Here is a 17,010-nt window from a genome sequence, read left to right as displayed (position 1 = left end):
ACCCCCCCCCCCCCCCCCCCCCCCCTTTGTGGAGAAAGAGGGGAAAGACACACATTTGCATGTTGGGGTCTTCTCAGCAGACACATACATGACCAAAATGACGTGGACACCTGCTCGAACATCTCATTCCAAAATCATGGCTATTAATATGGAGTTGGTCCCCCCTTTGCTGCTTTATCAGCCTCCGCTCTTCTGGGAAGGCTTTCCACTACATGTCGGAACATTGCTGCAGGGACATGCTTCCATTCTGCCACAAGAGCATTAGTAAGGTCGGGCACTGATGTTGGGCGATCAGGCCTGGCTCGCAGTCGGCGTTCCAATTCATTCCAAAAGTGTTCAATGGGGCTGAGGTCAGGGCTCTGTGCAGGCCAGTCAAGTTCTTCCACACCGATCTCAGCAAACCATTTCTGTATGGACCTTGCTTTGTGCATGCGGCATTGTCATGCTGAAACAGGAAAAGGCCTACCACAAATTTGGAAGCACAGAATCATCTAGAATGTCATTGTATGCTGTAGCTTTAAGATTTCCCTTCACTGGAACTAAGGTGCCTAGCCTGAACCATGAAAAACAGCCCCAGACCATTATTCCTCTTCCACCAAACTTTAGAGTTAGCACTATGCATTAGGGCAGGTAGCGTTCTCCTAGCATCCGACAAACCCAGATTTGTTCGTCGGACTGCCAGAATGTGAAGCGTGATTCATCACTCCAGAGAACACGTTTCCACTGTTCCAGAGTTCAACTGCGGCGAGCTTTACACCACTCCAGCCAACGCTTGGCATTGCGCATGGTGATCTTAGGCTTGTGTGCAGCTGCTTGGCCATGGAAACCCATTTCATGAAGCTCCTGACAAACAGTTATTGTGCTGACGTTGCTTCCAGAGGCAGTTTGGAACTTGGTATTGAGTGTTGCAACCGAGGACAGGCGATTTTTACACGCTACACGCTTCAGCACTCGGCAGCCCCGTTCTGTGAGCTTGTGTGCCTACCACTTCACGGCTGAGCCGTTATTGCTCCTAGATATTTCCACTTCACAATAACATCACTTACAGTTGACCGGGTCAGCTCTAGCAGGGCAGTAATTTGACAAACTGACTTGTTGGAAATATGGCATCCTAAGACCGTGCCATGTTGAAAGTCACTGAACTCTTCAGTAAGGCCATTCTACTGCCAATATTTTCCAATGGAGATTACATGGCAGTGTGCTTGATTTTATACACCTATCAGCAATAGTGTGGCTGAAATAGCCAAATCCACTCATTTGAATTGGTGTCCACATTCTTTTGTATCTATAGTGTATGTATGCAACATCAACACATCTCACAAGGCAAAATATCTAATCTGACCTGCTCAGTCTTATGTACCCATTGTAGATATGGTCAAAATCCACACTCACTAACAATACAGTGCTCCATTCAGGCCTCTCTCCATTCACCCTTTGCTCTGTCCCATCTCTCAACATTTCAGCTCTCTACACCATATCTGTCAAAGTGTCGCATGATGATGCCTAGCTCCAGCTCTACAGTGCCCATAGCCACTGTGTGCAGCCTATATCTGTCTGCCCCACTGTATATGATGTCTGGGGAGCGCAGCTGGGGACCTCCACCCACAAAGGTTTTAGCTATCTGCTCTTGCCAGGATCCCAGTGGTCTCCAGGTCACACAGCATACATGGTGGTGCCCTGGGCTGGAGGGCACATGGCAATATCCATACCCATACACCTGACAGCGCCCAAATGCATCCTGGTGCCCAACCTGCAGGTGAAGCTTGGGCCAGCCTAATGGGGAAGAGAAGTCAAATAAAGTAACATTTTATTTGTCACGTGCCAATTACAACAGGTGTAGACGTTACTGTGAAATGCTTACATATGAGCCCAACAATGCAGAATTAAAAAGTAAGAAAATTAAGCAAATGAAAATAGTAACACAATGAATAACAATCATAATAAATAACAACAGCGAGGCCACATACATGTACCGGTTCTGAGTCAATGTGCAGGGGTACGAGGTAGTTGAGGTAATATAAACATGTAGGTAGGGGTAAAAGTGACAAGGCAATCAGGATAGAAAATAAACAGAGCAGCAGCATATGTGGAGAGTGTGAAAGTGTGTGTGTGAGGCGTCTATATGCATGTGTGTGTGTAACGTGTGTGCATATGTTGGAATGTCAGTGTATGTGTGTGGGTAGAGTCCAGTGAGTGTCCACGCATAGAGTCCGTGCAAAAAAAGGTAAATGCAAATAGTCCGGGTAGCCATTTGATCAACTGTTCAGCAGTGTTATGAATTGGGGGTAGAAGCTATTCAGGTGCCTTTTGGTCCCAGACTTGGCACTCCGGTACTGCTTGCCGTGCAGTAGCAGAGTGAACAGTCTATGGCTTGGGTGGCTAGAGTCTGACAATTTTCCAGTCTTACCCTGTTATTATTAACCTGAAAGCTAGGCTTGGTAGATGTAGGTATGTAAGTTATGTAGCTTTTAATTGACGTCTGTCATGAACTGCTACTTAAAAATTGTCAGGAAGCTAGCTAACTACTTTGCAGTCCTTTAGTGGTGTAGTGCAGATCAATGGGATGACTCCAGGATGCCATGTCCCGTCTGAGGCAAATCCACTTGGGTCTGCCCCTCCTTCAAGCCAGAGAGAAGTCGCCATGCACCCCCTTACATAACGAAATAGACGTGTGGTTGGAAACTGAGTATCACAATCAAAACGGATGAGGTGAAGTAAAATGCTCAATAAAATAATATGAATACAACAAGACACCTGTATGAATTCCCCACTTGCAGAAGAGACTGCTCTGGGAGAAGCCGCTTGCCCCAACGATCTGACCGATAATGTGCAGCTCTACCATTACCGGTATATGTGTAGCTCCTCTGCCTGCAGGTAAAGCACGTAATAACGCTGAATTGAACATCTGTTTACAGTGTCAGTGGCTAGCTGGGATTAGCTAGCTAGTTAGCTATCTGGCTAACGTTAGCTAGCTAGCCTCGTAGTCGTAGGTTAAAATTATAAATTCGTCAACATAGCTGGCCTGAAATATGGTTGTTAGTTAGTTAGCAAACTAGAACATTTGATGAACGTTTTAATACATCACTTTATACAAAACATAGTCAGTAAAACAAAAACAATAATGTCAAAAACACAGCTACCGCTTGGATTCAATCAGATGAAAATGCTAAATGCCACCATGATCCTCATTTCCTTGGCAACCAAACAAGAAACTACGGAAGCTGACGTTGAGAGAAATCGGCAAAAGGTTTTGACCGCTGTGTTCCCTTCCTTCCACAAGGGAATCAAATATTTATGTCAAGAGGGGGAATTTGTCTTTATAAACTTTATTTTTTAAATCAATAATTGGTGTTTACCTAATGCTCTTATAGTTGTACTTCTTGCTTGGATGACCTTGTAGAAAACTAGGGAAATTGTGAACTGCCTTATTGCAATTGAAGACTGTTTTCTGTAGACAAAGATGCGCAACAGTATAGCCGGCTGTGTACATTTATATCAATCAAATGTTTGTGATGATGCATTACTGTGTACTAACTAGGGTACACAAGGCAGCATATTGCTCGCTATGGGGATAAGAGACAATGAAACACTTTTCCATTGGACCCTGGTATTTAATTAAGCAACATATAAGTAAACTAAAAACAAATAGTTGAAAAGAGAAGGTATGCTTACATTACATCATTAAAAACAGTATCAAGAAAGCCATGCTCTATCCACAGCCAGAGAATGGATAGACAGGTTGAAAACAAACAAGGATAAAAAATAAGAAAATAGAGCTTCAATGTTTTTTTTATCACCACATATCACTTACAAATGGGCTAACAATAAGAGGCAATTGCCCTTGTATTTTCATAGAGTACCACAGTATGAGTCATAATACCCATAAAACCTAGCGGTCAAACAAGGAAATGGTTCCAATCATTTTTCCCATAGGGGATTTTAGAAGTCACCTTGTCCGAGAGAGATTTACATGGTTATCAAAACGTCATGCCATGGTAAGCCTACACAAAACACAGCCCTTATTTTAAGTGTTTCTAAAATTCCCTGTGGGAAAAATGGTGTAAAAGCGATTGGAACCATTTCCCTGTTTGACCACAAAGTTTTATGGGTATTATGACACCTCCACTGTGAGGTTCTATTAAGGATGGACAGGAGGATTGAAAGTCTTGGCAGTAGATGTCATCATTTCCACACTAGAATGAATGTCCCCCAGAGTCAAAGACATCAAAGTCAGAGTCAGCCCCCTTTAAAGCCAAAGTTGTGGAAGTGAGGAGAGTCAACAGTCTGGTTGCAGGAGTGGTACACCCCTGCTGAGCCCAGGTCAGAGAAGTCTGTGGTGGGCGGCAGGTCAGGAGGCCTTGCATCAGAGTTAGCAGAGCATGCACCCAGGTAAGCCATGGCAGAGGAAGCAGCAGCCCCTCTCATCAGTAAATACACAGCCCTCATTGCCCGGGCATCATGGCTGGTGCCAAGGTGCAGACAGTCCACTGGACTATTTGTCCCTTTGTTCCTCTTCATGTGGGGAGATTGCATGCCTGTGGGGGATGGTAGAGAGAACATCTGTCATACACATCCTTAATTGCAATCTACACCACTACACATCGCATAAAACTCTACTTTTATCAAAAACTTTGGCTTTCAGCACCCAAAGAAAAGCTTGCATTTACACAGGACAAACATATGTACAAAGAAAGCATTAAAGAATGAAAATTTGTACTATCGACAGATAGGGACTCGATGTAGTCAGGGGTGTAGTCCGCCCACACTCGTCACCGCTGAACTCCATCGTATGACGTGGAGTTGAGTTTATGGTCCTTTCAAGACAACTGGGAACTCGTCAGGGATCTTCAGGTCCAGTTCCAGACTTGGAATTCTGAGTTGGATGACCGTTCAAAACGATTTTTCCCAGTCGGAGCTCGTGTTTTATCGTAGTTCCCATGTTGTGTTGAACGCACCGAAGTCGGAAGTCAGAGATTTCCAAGTTCCCAGTTGTTTTTAACGCGGCATTGTAGATCAGTCAGCCAGCAGTCGCCTTCACTGTCGGCTGCATTGTCGAACAATGCCCATTTCCACATGTTAGAAACAAACTGGCTAGTTATGAGGGAAATTCCACTCGAATTCAATCACTTTTTGACAGCATCCCTTTTGATTTAAACAAAACTTTCCCATACATGTTTGCCCATGGAAGAAGTGGTCAGAAAGTTACTTTTTGTACCGGAATACCAAAACATTTAGGAAATAAAAGGGGCTCAAAGTTGACCCATTTTGCATAGGGTGAATTACGAATAAGTGGGACACTTTGCATTTCCGTCTTCTGTACCCTCTTTAGACATCTATTTAACATATTAACCCAGTACATGATACATTTCTGAAATCAAGATGTTTTCTAATTTAAAAAAAAATAACATTTTGATATCATATTTACAGGAGGCATGACACACCCATTTGTGTATACTGAGGCAAGACTATATTTCATATTCGCATTTGGTAGACTGGGACAGCAGGTTAGCTAAACTGGGACACCATTATTATAGTCCTAATTGTACCCCAATGACAATTCAATAAACTTTTGTGTGATTAGGAAACTTCTGAGGATTTCAGAAATGTATCACGTGTTGGGATAATATGTTGGATAGATGTCTGAAGAACTCAAATAACAGTACTACAAGAACCAGAGCCCTGCCTAACCGAAGTACATGGGGTCTCTAATAAAAACTGGATCTCTTTTCTCCATTGGAAAAGTGTATTATGCTTGATCTTTATCTACTCCATACTGTCACTTTATCTACTCCAAAGATATCACTTGTTCTACTCCATACTGTCCTACTTTAGCTAGCTATGGTTGGTAAACAAAAAAAATGACAATTACAAAATTGAAACATAATATTGGCAACTTTCTATATATTTTGATGCCCCAGTACATAGTATGCACAGTGCATTATTTTGGACAGTTTTAGAACCTTAACATCAAAAGAGAAAAAAAGCCTTACCTTGCGCTTCGTGTTTGAAGCCTGCTGTGCCCCCCTCTGTGATGTCACACCAATGAAGTGATGGATTTTTGATCGTGTGGATTCTCTGCAAGGGTTTAGTAACAATAGTTTCGATTTTCTCTTGTCAGACCAAGAAATAAACACGGCAGGATTAAACTGTCCCAGTTTATATGATGTCCCACCATTTCCAAATTCACCCTACCACAACATATGATAACACATTCATGCCTTCATCACTGGAAAAGATCAACGGTTGCGTTTGATATTATTTAATGAAAAGCTAGCAAACAGTCTTCTCAAACTATTTTATCATTTCTTTAAAGAAAATGTTTTTTAATTTTTTTGTTTTTTTAACCTTTAACGTAAATTATCTAAAAACGCTTTAACTCATATTTTTTTTGTGTTGTGCCTGCCATCGGTTGAGACACATCATGCTCTTGATTACAGTATGGGTGTCATTTTAGTCATAAAAATATAATTCATAGAATGGACATATCCCTTCAGGCCACTGCAATTTAACTGGTACACAATTGACATTTCAATTGAATTGAAATTGTTACTTCTAATTACTGCCACAAAGATGGTCCTCCCACAGTCTAATATAAACTTAAATGGTCATGTCTATTATTGTCTATATTTCTATGATTTCAATATGGAGGATTGACAGTATAATTTAAAACAACAAATATTCCCATCCAAGTCAACATTCTCTGATGTGTGAACCTCCAACAACCATTTTTGTGGTGCCATTCGAAAGTTGACATTTAATTTCTCCCATTTTAGTGAATTTATCAGCCTAAAAATGTATTCAAGAGAATGTTGTCAACCAATGGCAACACAACACAAAAAACTCAGATGACAATAGGGGCTAAGCTACAATATATGTGAATATGAAAACAATTGGAGTTTACAGGTTTTTAGATAATTGACGTTTAAGGTTAAAAATGAAAAAAAAATTCAACAAGTTATTAAATCGTTTGACAACCCTGTTTGTAAGCTTTTAAATGATATCAATCTCAACCGTTTATATTTTCCAGGGATGAAGACATGGATGTCTCATGGTATGGTGGGGTATACAAAATGGGTCAACTTTCAGCACCTTTATCTCCTGAATGATTTGGCATTCAGGTCCAAAAAGTCACTTTCTGAGCACTTCTACAATAGGCTCAATATGTATGGAAGGTTTCGTTCAAATCAAAAGGGATGCTGTCAAAAAGTGATTGAATTCAAATGGATTTACCCAGGAGGGACATTTGCATCTTAAATTATATTTATTTTATTGACATAATGCTTGTTTACCCTTAACAAATCAGCGTTTCTAAAATACTTCAGACCATTTGAATGCATCCAACTGGTATTTACGACTTCACAACTGGTAAATTCCCACATCCCATTTGGTTACGAACGCAGCATACTTTCCAACATCAGATAAATAGAAAAACTATTTCTTCATAGTATGTAATAAATGCTAGGGGCGGAATAAATTCTCTAAAAGTATGTAGTATTCTCAATTTACTATTTCTTCAACGGTTGAGTGTGCATGAAAGTCAGAAAAGTGAATGAAGAAGGGGGAGTAATGGAGGAAAAAAATGTAAAGAGCTAGCCCAACCGGCCGCAGGAAGGCGCTATTATTTCGCAATGGAATAATAGCGCCATCTTGCGGCCAGTTGAGCTAGTCAAGAGCTAAAGTTTTCCCTATGAGTAATTCAATCGTGAGAGACATGCTTAATACTCGCGGACTATTTGCCTATTAAACTAAATTCAGTCTCGGGGATAGGCTACATCATATCCAGGAGTAGTAGGTTATATTGTGAATTCGACTCCTGGAAGAAGAAAAACTGTTTCAATAATTGCTATGAATGGCATAGTCTACTCTCAAGGATAACTTTTTGGAAAGCGTCTGAAACCTTCAAGAAATAGTCTAACGTGGATACTGTGCGAGGAAGAAGATGACACATTTCTTGCCAGGAAGGATGTAAAGATGTCTGTCTGAGGCATAATTTTAGTCGTAGTAGAGACCAATCTTGTTCTTCAAGAGCAAACCTGAACGAGGATGAAGGGCAGCAGAGGGTGTTTGCCGTTATTTGTTCTTCTGTTGATGGGTACAGTGGTCCCTGTGCCAGGTGTGTCAGCATTGATGATAACAGAGATTCTGTTAACATTTTAGCAATAGAAATTACCTCTCAGAAATGATCATAACGTATGTTTTATCATTTGAAAAACTTTCAAAATTGTATTATTTGAAAAACGTATGTGCTTTTCCTTCATTACGGTTTATCTTACTTATGAACGTTTTAGGCAGGTATATAGGGTTAGTCTAATATTACATTTAATTGACAAGACAATTTTACACTATATTTAATGGTAAACTTAACTCATGCTTCCCCAAGTGAACTTGGTATTCATTAATCTAATTTAGGGACCATATTTACTGAATGTCAGTTTAACATTCAGATTAATGGGTGTCCTTTGAATCAAGTGTTTCAGTTTGTGAAGAGCCCAGCCAATGTAACCTCATCCCTGGGTAAGCCGGTGCAGGTGCTCTGTACTCTCCAGGGAGATGGAGGTGGAGAGGAACCTCCGGATGTGGTGTGGTTTAGGGACGGTCAATCCCTGGATTACGCTGACACCAATCAAGTCCAAGTGCCTGTCACTGAAGGAGGTTGGCTGACCATCAGTGAACTCAGGTCATTCTCAATTATGACTCTCTCTCTCTCTCTGTCACACATTCTTGGTCTGACTTGTCTTTTTTTCAGCGATAGTAATATGTCTGTCTGTCATCAGAATTGATCATGTGAAACTGTCAGACATTGGGAGATACCATTGCATGGCAACAGTGGGGCGGAAGGACTTGATGTCTCAGGAAGGGGTCATTCAGCTAGAAGGTAGAGTTTCTGTCTGCCTCTTCTATAATCTGTCTTTTTATTTTCTCCAGTATCTTACTCACAGTTCATCGTCTTTTCCAGGAATCCCTCATTTCTCAGTGGAGCCTCATGACGTGACAGTATTGGCTAATGTTAGCCTCAGCCTGCAGTGTATGGCCCATGGGCCTCCAGAACCTGTCAGGATCATCTGGCTGCAGAATGGAGGACCACTCAACACGCTCCAAGACCCGGTATCCCACTCTCCCTCCACTCTCAACATCACAGGTAAAGACTTTTCTCTTACTTTTACATTTTGCTTACAAATAGCACATTATACAGGCTTAAAATTGAAACCACATTCTGTAACTGTATATTTGCTTTTCTGTCAGTCTTCCCTCTGACTGACCACCTCCTTGCATCCCTGTTGTTAGGCCTCAACCATACAAGCAGCTTCTCCTGTGAAGCCCACAACAGTAAAGGTGTGGCTACCTCAGCCTCCGGAACAGTGACAGGTCCGTACCAACAGGAAAGGCGTTCAACGTAAATGACTTATGATTATGTTGATTTGTTTGGTCTTATTCATGACTACCTCTCTTGTCTTGGTGTAGTGGTTCCCTCCCAGGCAAATGAAGTCCAGGCTGTAGAGGTTACCATCTCGTCCCTGCTGATCTCCTGGGAGCCTGGCTTTGGAGGGGTGTATCCTGTCTCTGTGTGCTCTATACAGGCAGCTCCATCTGGTCCTGACCGCACTGCATTGCTTAATCACCTGATCCATAATCAGAATGTAAATGTACCACCTGCCCGACACCTGATCCCAGACCTGGAGCCCTACTCCTCCTATGACGTGAGGGTGGCTTGCCGTAGCAGTCAAGGTGCTTCCCCCTGGACACCATGGGAAACACTGCGGACATCTGAAGGAGGTAAGCTGTTTGCCACAGTCCTCTACCCGCAACCCATCAGCGAGTGTTTATAGCAATTCTATTACTGATAATGTATTTTGTTATATGTATTCACATCTACAACTCTTAGGTATTCTAGCAGATGATTTCATCCTGAGCACAATAAGTTAATGTTAAAGTGCGATACCTATGTAGCAGAGGTCAGTGACTTACAGGGGGAACAACGAGAGTTGAGTGTCTGTGAAACTAGACTGGTTATGGGTCAAAGATTGTTCTGGAGGGGGGAAATGTTTTGGAATTGGTTAAGGATTCTCAAGTGTTTTTGGTAGAACAGACAGAAGAGATACAGGTTTATGGTTTAGAAAAGCAGAGGGGTCTAGCGTTTCATCCAAAATATTCATCTGAAAAGGGCCAGATGGATGGAACCTGACGTTAAATCAAGATTTTCAGTGCTATTCCTCTGAGCTGGCAACAGACAGTCACATTTGTCAGTAAGAACATCCTCAGTGTTTTAAAATATAAACTTCTATATTGAGAAAGTTGCTTGAGCGAAGGAGGAGGTACTGAGGGCAGGAGGGAAACAGATGAAACATTCTCTATTCATGGTTTGGCAGAGGTGGCTCAATCCTGCTGTGTCCATATAATGCCGCAGTGTGTGTTTGAATTATGGCCGGTGGAGAAGCGGTTTTTCCATGCCAACTCATGCTTTCCGCAGTCTGTAATGTAGACATGTTTGTGTAGAAGGGAAATAGAAAGAGAGACTTTCGGAGAGAAGGGGAAAGGGGGAAACAGCCAATTTCACAGTGGCGTAGTGCACATCAACCCACCATCAACTGACCAATAAAGAATTTTCCTCATGGAAAAAAAAGTCCTCATTCTATCAAATCAGTTACCAGATGTCAGGCTTAAAAGAAAACACCCTTCTTGTGCTGGGAGAATGCGTGTTTGGATTCATTTGATTCCAGTAGCTAAACGATGCTGACCGTGTGAAGCAAAAAAGAAGTCACCGTCAAAATTGATTCATTTCAAACACTTTTTTGTTGTTGCATGCGGTAGATAACTCATGACTCCTAGTTCTTGGTGTAACCAAACCATTTAGACTCTTTGCTTTTGTCTCTCCTATTTATCTGAAAATAACATGCGCGCATGACGTGGCAGACCTGTAAGGTGTGTGTGTGTGTGTGTGTGTGTGTGTGTGTGTGTGTGTGTGTGTGTGTGTGTGTGTGTGTGTGTGTGTGTGTGTGTGTGTGTGTGTGTGTGTGTGTGAGAGAGAGCGAGCGAGCTATATTCCTGACCTCCCCACAAAGTAAAAGTATCTTATCCCTCCCATCTACATCTCTCTCCCCTGCTCCTGAGTCAGAGGTAGAGGGGAGTGAGAGGGGCGCGGGCTGAGGGAGCGAGGGAGAGAGAGCCGGGTAGATGGAGGGAGAGGGGAAGGTGCTTGTGTTTTTGTTGGCCGGGGTGGAGCCACATGTGGAAACGATCAGCAGTGGAACACTCACCGATGACATCACCAGGCAGGGTCCAGTACAGGCTCCAGCCGCAGCCCACGCTATGGCTCACAACGTGACAGACAAAGATGCCTTTATTTACATTGTTGTCTTAATAAGATAAATATTACACACGGAACTTTGCACACTGGTTTTAACAACATGAGTCTGGTAGTGTGTGTTACAGGTCATTTGATATGTTGTAAACATTATTCCTTTTTTGGCATGGATCTGACAGTACCAGAGGCAGCACCAGACAATGTGAGTGGACTGTTTAATGGAACAGAGGTTATTGTCAGCTGGACCAAGCCACCAGGCAGACTGAATGGCCAGATACTAGGGTACAGAGTGGAGTACAGAACCCCTAACAAGTCCAAGGTAACCCATGTTACAGTTGTCAAAGTAAGCATACACTGTAGGCATTCTCTCTCTCTCCCCCTCACATACCATCTTTGCCGTTGTTTTGTTTTCCTGCTTCAGGCTGTTATGGAGTCAGTTCAGTCCTCTGAGCTAGCTATCCCGCTCTCCAGCCTCCTGGACAGTGTGTCCCTGAGTGTGAGTGCCTGTACTGTGGCAGGGTGTGGCCCCTGGAGCCCTGTCCAAACCCTGAAACAGAAACAGTCTGGTGAGTCTGGACAGAACAGAGGGAGACAGTAGGATGGTTGGGATGGGCCAAAGGAGAGGAGAAAACAGCAGGAGATTCCAAATGTTCTAGGTTGATTCATAAGGGAGCATATTCTAGTGTTCGTGTAATAGCTGACATACCTCTCTTTCCTGCCTTTTTAGATTTCTCCCCACATCAGGCATTTTCCTGGCATTGGTGGTATGTGATCATGGGGATTGCTGTCAGTCTGGCCTTGATAGGGTTCATCGTGGTATATGCAATCATACTGCGTCAAAGAGAGACATGCTTTGGGTATGTACCTATGGATCTCCCTGTATCCCTTTCTTCTATTTTTTTGTCATTACTGTTCGATGATCAGTTAAAAACACCTGTGTGTGTGTGTGCTGCGCGACAGGAAAACATTTTACCCTATGAGAAACGGTGGTGGGGACTTCGTAGTAAGATACAGCGCCCGACGCACCTACAATCACCAGTCGAATGAAGCCACATGTGAGTTGTCATGCCCGTGACGTAAGAGAAACAGTCACCAGTAAACGCCTTGGAACCAAATGGTGTGTCATGAAGTATGGGAGTTCAGGACCAGATGTTGAAGATCAGATTTCATCCGTTTGCTCAATGTTGTTCTGTGCCAGATGTGGTGGGGCAGAGTGGTGTCATGATCTGGCTGTTAACACAATCCGCTGGGGAGCACAGAGAAATGAGTTTGAGAATGGAGTTCAAATCTTTGTAGAGTCACGCTGCTATTATTCTTAGGGGACAAAGGCGTCTAAATATGTTATTACATTTCTTTCAGGACAAATGGGAAATGTTCTAAATCATAGTTTTGGGATGTGTTTGTTGCCAGAGCATTTTGTTTCAACACACATTGTTGTGAAAAGGCAAACAGGAAGAGAAAACAGACTGTAAGCCTAGAACAGTTTCACAATAATGGACTCATATTCTGTATTGTTTTTCAAAATGGGATTTCTCATTTGTTTAAGGGCAATGGGAGAGGATTAACGCTAAAGTTATTTTCCAATATGTAATGTTTCAAGAATCCCTGTTTCTGTGTAAGAGAGAGTATTAACCCTGTCCGCAGTGAACAGCCTGGTGATCAGTGACGAACTGAAGCAGAAGTTGCAGGATGTGATGGTGGACCGACACAAGCTGACCCTGGGCAAGACCCTCGGAGAGGGTGAGCTCGGACTGAAGCCTTCATCAAGCGCTATGTACTGTAACCTAGTCAGTCATTAACTACTACATCCCAGGGCCTTAAGAGGCTTCGATCCCCAGCTACACCACCCCACCGGACTAACAACACGTCCATGTCTTGATCTGCAGGGGAGTTTGGCTCCGTTGTGGAAGGGCTTCTGGTGCATGAAGAGACTGTCCTCAAAGTGGCTGTGAAGACCATGAAGAGTGAGTGATCGGACCGTGTCGGACATCCCCACGTGTCTCCCCCATGGTGCAGTATGTGTCAGTTTGACCTCAGCCACCCTCTCCTTCTCCCTCTCGTAGTTTCCATCTGTACTCGCACCGAGATGGAGGACTTCCTCAGGGAGGCTGCTTGTATGAAGGAGTTTGACCACCCCAACGTCATGAGACTCCTCGGTGAGAGAGTGGGCTGATTTTGTTTTGTCATTTATCGAGCTACTATTAAGACGCGGGCGTTTTTGTCTCACAAGAGTCCGTTACCAAGTAGGTCTGACTAGATTCATTCTGTTGTTTCCCCAATCCTCCCTGTAGGAGTGTGTCTGCAGACGGTAGAGAGGGGAGGCTACCCATCCCCTGTCGTCATCCTGCCTTGTATGAAACATGGGGACCTGCACAGTTTCCTGCTCTACTCTCGACTTGGGGACAGTCCTCTGGTCAGTTCCCTTCCCTCCCACGCAGATCGGAAAAGTTTTTGTTACACAAATAAATTGTAGCGTTGTCCTCTATTCTCCTTTCATACATGTTCCATTTGTAATGCTGTATAGCACCCCCTGTCTGTATCTTATCGTCTGTGTCTCCATTCATCAGTCCCTGCCTTCTCAGATGTTGGTGAAGTTCATGACAGACATCGCACGGGGAATGGAATACCTGAGCAACAAGAGGTTCATCCATAGAGACCTGGCAGCGCGAAACTGCATGTGGGGATTCTCACCTCTCTGTTCTGTCTGTGTCCTCCTGTTTCTCACACATACTCCTCAATGTTTTTCTGTGATAGTCTGAGAGAATGATTGTGAAACAAGTTGAGTGATACGAGTAACAGTACTGTTTTCTGTTGCTATTATGTTGTTTGTGCTCATCTGCATACACACTGTACAAAACATTAAGAACACCTTCTTAATATTGAGTTCTACCCACCTTCTTTTCCCCTCAGAACAGCCTAAATTCATCGGGGCATGGACTCTACAAGGTGTCAAAAGCGTTACACAGGGATGCTGGCCCATGTTGACTCCAATACTTCCCACAATTGTGTGAAGTTGGTTGGATGTCCTTTGGGTGGTGGACCATTCTTGATAGACATGGGAAACTGTTGAGTGTGAAAAACCCAGCAGCGTTGCAGTTCTTGACATAAACCAGTGCAACAGATACCTACTACCATACCCCGTTCAAAGGCACTTCAATCTTTTGTTTTGCCCATTCACCCTTAATGGCACACAAACACAATCCGTGTCTCAATTGCCTCAAGGCTTAAATCATCTACACTGATTCAAGTAGATTTAACAAGAGTAAAGGATCATCGCTTTCACTTGGATTCACCTGGTCAGTCTCTCACGGAAAGAGCAGGTGTCCTTAATGTTTTGTACACTCAGTGTATATCTGTCCTGCAGGCTGAACGAGAATATGACTGTGTGTGTGGCTGATTTTGGCCTATCTAAGAAGATCTATAACGGGGACTACTATAGACAAGGACGCATTTCAAAGATGCCAGTAAAATGGATCGCCATCGAGAGCCTGGCAGACCGAGTGTACACCACCAAGAGTGATGTGGTGAGCTATCCTAACTTTGTCCAGCTACATTGTGACCCATGTCTCCTACTGTATTTGGGTTTTAACATCCTGCAGCAGAATTCATAGCAAAGAGTAAATACAAGTACATTATTTTTGTGACGCTGCTTATTTCCCTCTCTCGAAGTGGTCGTTTGGCGTGACTATGTGGGAGATAGCCACTCGGGGGCAGACGCCCTACCCTGGAGTGGAAAACAGTGAGATCTACGACTACCTTAGACAGGGTAACCGCCTCAAACAGCCCCCTAGCTGCCTGGACACCATGTGAGTGCCTGTTTCTGGATCTGTACACATGAATCATTGAGTAGTATGACTTATCATTATTTAGTGGTGTATAGTAGAGGCAACCAATGTACCTTTCCTGGAGTATCTGGATTTTGGGGAATTTTGTATGTCCTCTATACTGTAGCTACTCCCTGATGTTCTCCTGCTGGCTACTGAGTCCTAAGGACCGCCCGGGGTTCCCCTCTCTGCGCTGTGACCTGGAGAAAGCCCTGGAGGAGATGCCCGAGCAGGAGGAGGCCGATGACCTGCTCTACGTCAACATGGAGGAGCCCTTGGGCTCCCTGTCGGGGGCCGTGGGGGGCTGGGAGCCTTTTGGACTGCCTCACCCGTCCTACCAGAAGAACATGGACCCTCTGGAAACCGTCCAGGTGCATCATCATCATGCTGATCGCTATGTACTCTGCCCTCAGCGCGAGGCCCAGCCCTATCTCAATGACTCTATTGACAGCCTGAGCTGGATGGCCTCCTCGCCGAGCCCCACCCTGCAGCTCCAGGCCTCCTGCTCCTCCTCCGCCACCTCCTCTCTCCTGCTGGATGGGCAGGACAACAGGGAAGGAGAAGGATGGGACCGGAGGGTCTTCAGGAAGTGAGGTTTAAAGGCACACAGAGGGACTTCCAGTAGTTGTGAAGAAATACTGAAGAAAGTAGACAAGTTCACTACAATACGGGAGTCAAATGAACAAGATCAAAACAAATCAAGGATTAGTTGTGTTACGGACGGTTCAACAGTTGTGTACATACTGTAGTCAATTGTCACTAATGTGCAGCCACCAACCACATGCTAAATAAATATTTATCTTCCCAATATGAATATTAAGAAACCAAATCAACTAATGCGTTGGCACGGACTGTGTAATAAATTGGTATAATCCTTTCCTGAAAAGGAAACTACATCAAACTGTAAGTGCATCAAAGCCTTTTATTTAATAAACCAATGAACAAACCCATTAATAAACCAGTATTTTTTTGTTTTAAGAAAACAAAGTAGCGAGTTCCCTCAAACTAAACAATGTACTGGATACAATAATGCATTCCTGGCATTCAGACTAGCCAGGCTTAAAATACATTCAATAAATTAAAAACAAATAAATACACAAACCCTAGTTACTACGTCAACAACACATGAACCATCGTCGGTTCTGTTGAGAGAAATAGTGATAATTAAAACAGATACAAAGAACATTTCAGGAAAAACCTTGTCAGTTGAAGAGCATTTAAAGTCAATGCAGTACTGTATGTAGTGGTCATAGCGCTTTTCCAGTGGGCTGGTCAAATATTATCTAAGAGACTGCTGTGTAAATAGTATCATCAACTATACTCCTGTTGTGTTTACAGTATATCTGGTACCGGTATCTCTTGCTTTATGAGTAGGAGGAGATAGCCGGGTATCAAAGTACTATACCAATAATGACCGTTTTGGTACAGTATCAAGATGCTGCTGTAGCATGCGACTAATAAAGTTTGTTCCAATAGTTTAGGCACTGAAGTTTTACAAAATGTACATGCATAATGCACTTAATTATTGAGAATATTTGTGTGTGTTGGCAAACGGGAGCATTTTCCCACATTCACTCGCACAATGACCTTTCAAGAATTACTGTCACTGAATGTTTCAACTTGACATTGCTACAAACACTTCTAAACGCAGTTATTTAGTTTGCATGTGTTTGGGCCCAACTCTCTTCCATACAGTATAGTACAGCTATTTCAGTATGGTTTGCTATGTTATTAAACCTACTAAATGTAGTAGTATGGTTATGCAAGCTGATCCTCATATTGCTTCCTGAAACAGTCCCCAGCAGGGAAGAAGTCCCACGCTCGCTCCTGGTACATCTTCCACACATATGACTCCTGGAACAGATGAGAGGAGGAACCAGGACA

General features: G+C 43.3%; 2 protein-coding genes and 1 pseudogene across 4 annotated transcripts in view; 1 reads left to right on the top strand and 2 right to left on the bottom strand.

Annotated features, from left to right (window-relative positions):
- Positions 1 to 24: 24 nt before the first annotated feature.
- Positions 25 to 3,220, bottom strand: LOC129868984 (B9 domain-containing protein 2-like; annotated as a pseudogene).
- Positions 3,221 to 7,700: 4,480 nt separating this feature from the next.
- LOC129868983 (tyrosine-protein kinase receptor UFO-like) lies at positions 7,701 to 16,052 on the top strand. Its single transcript, XM_055943392.1, has 18 exons — positions 7,701 to 8,113; positions 8,470 to 8,677; positions 8,775 to 8,875; positions 8,957 to 9,139; positions 9,286 to 9,366; positions 9,463 to 9,774; positions 11,482 to 11,621; positions 11,724 to 11,868; positions 12,030 to 12,159; positions 12,263 to 12,357; positions 12,947 to 13,042; positions 13,189 to 13,266; positions 13,366 to 13,458; positions 13,594 to 13,715; positions 13,870 to 13,979; positions 14,667 to 14,826; positions 14,972 to 15,108; positions 15,254 to 16,052. The coding sequence occupies exons 1-18, from the start codon at positions 8,044 to 8,046 to the stop codon at positions 15,717 to 15,719; spliced, it is 2,727 nt and encodes a 908-aa protein (XP_055799367.1). The 5' UTR covers positions 7,701 to 8,043; the 3' UTR covers positions 15,720 to 16,052.
- The window catches only part of LOC129868982 (ryanodine receptor 1-like), a 69,385-nt gene continuing 68,403 nt past the window's right edge, over positions 16,029 to 17,010 (bottom strand). For all 3 annotated transcript variants that reach the window (XM_055943389.1, XM_055943390.1, XM_055943391.1), the window contains one exon: positions 16,029 to 16,980. In XM_055943389.1, the coding sequence (XP_055799364.1) occupies positions 16,885 to 16,980 (96 nt within the window). In that variant the 3' untranslated portion in view covers positions 16,029 to 16,884. The remainder of the gene's footprint in view (positions 16,981 to 17,010) is intronic.

This window comes from Salvelinus fontinalis, chromosome 13, assembly GCF_029448725.1.
Source record: "Salvelinus fontinalis isolate EN_2023a chromosome 13, ASM2944872v1, whole genome shotgun sequence".
In the NCBI taxonomy this organism is placed as follows: Eukaryota; Metazoa; Chordata; class Actinopteri; order Salmoniformes; family Salmonidae; genus Salvelinus; species Salvelinus fontinalis.
This window is presented reverse-complemented; position numbering and strand designations above follow the sequence as displayed.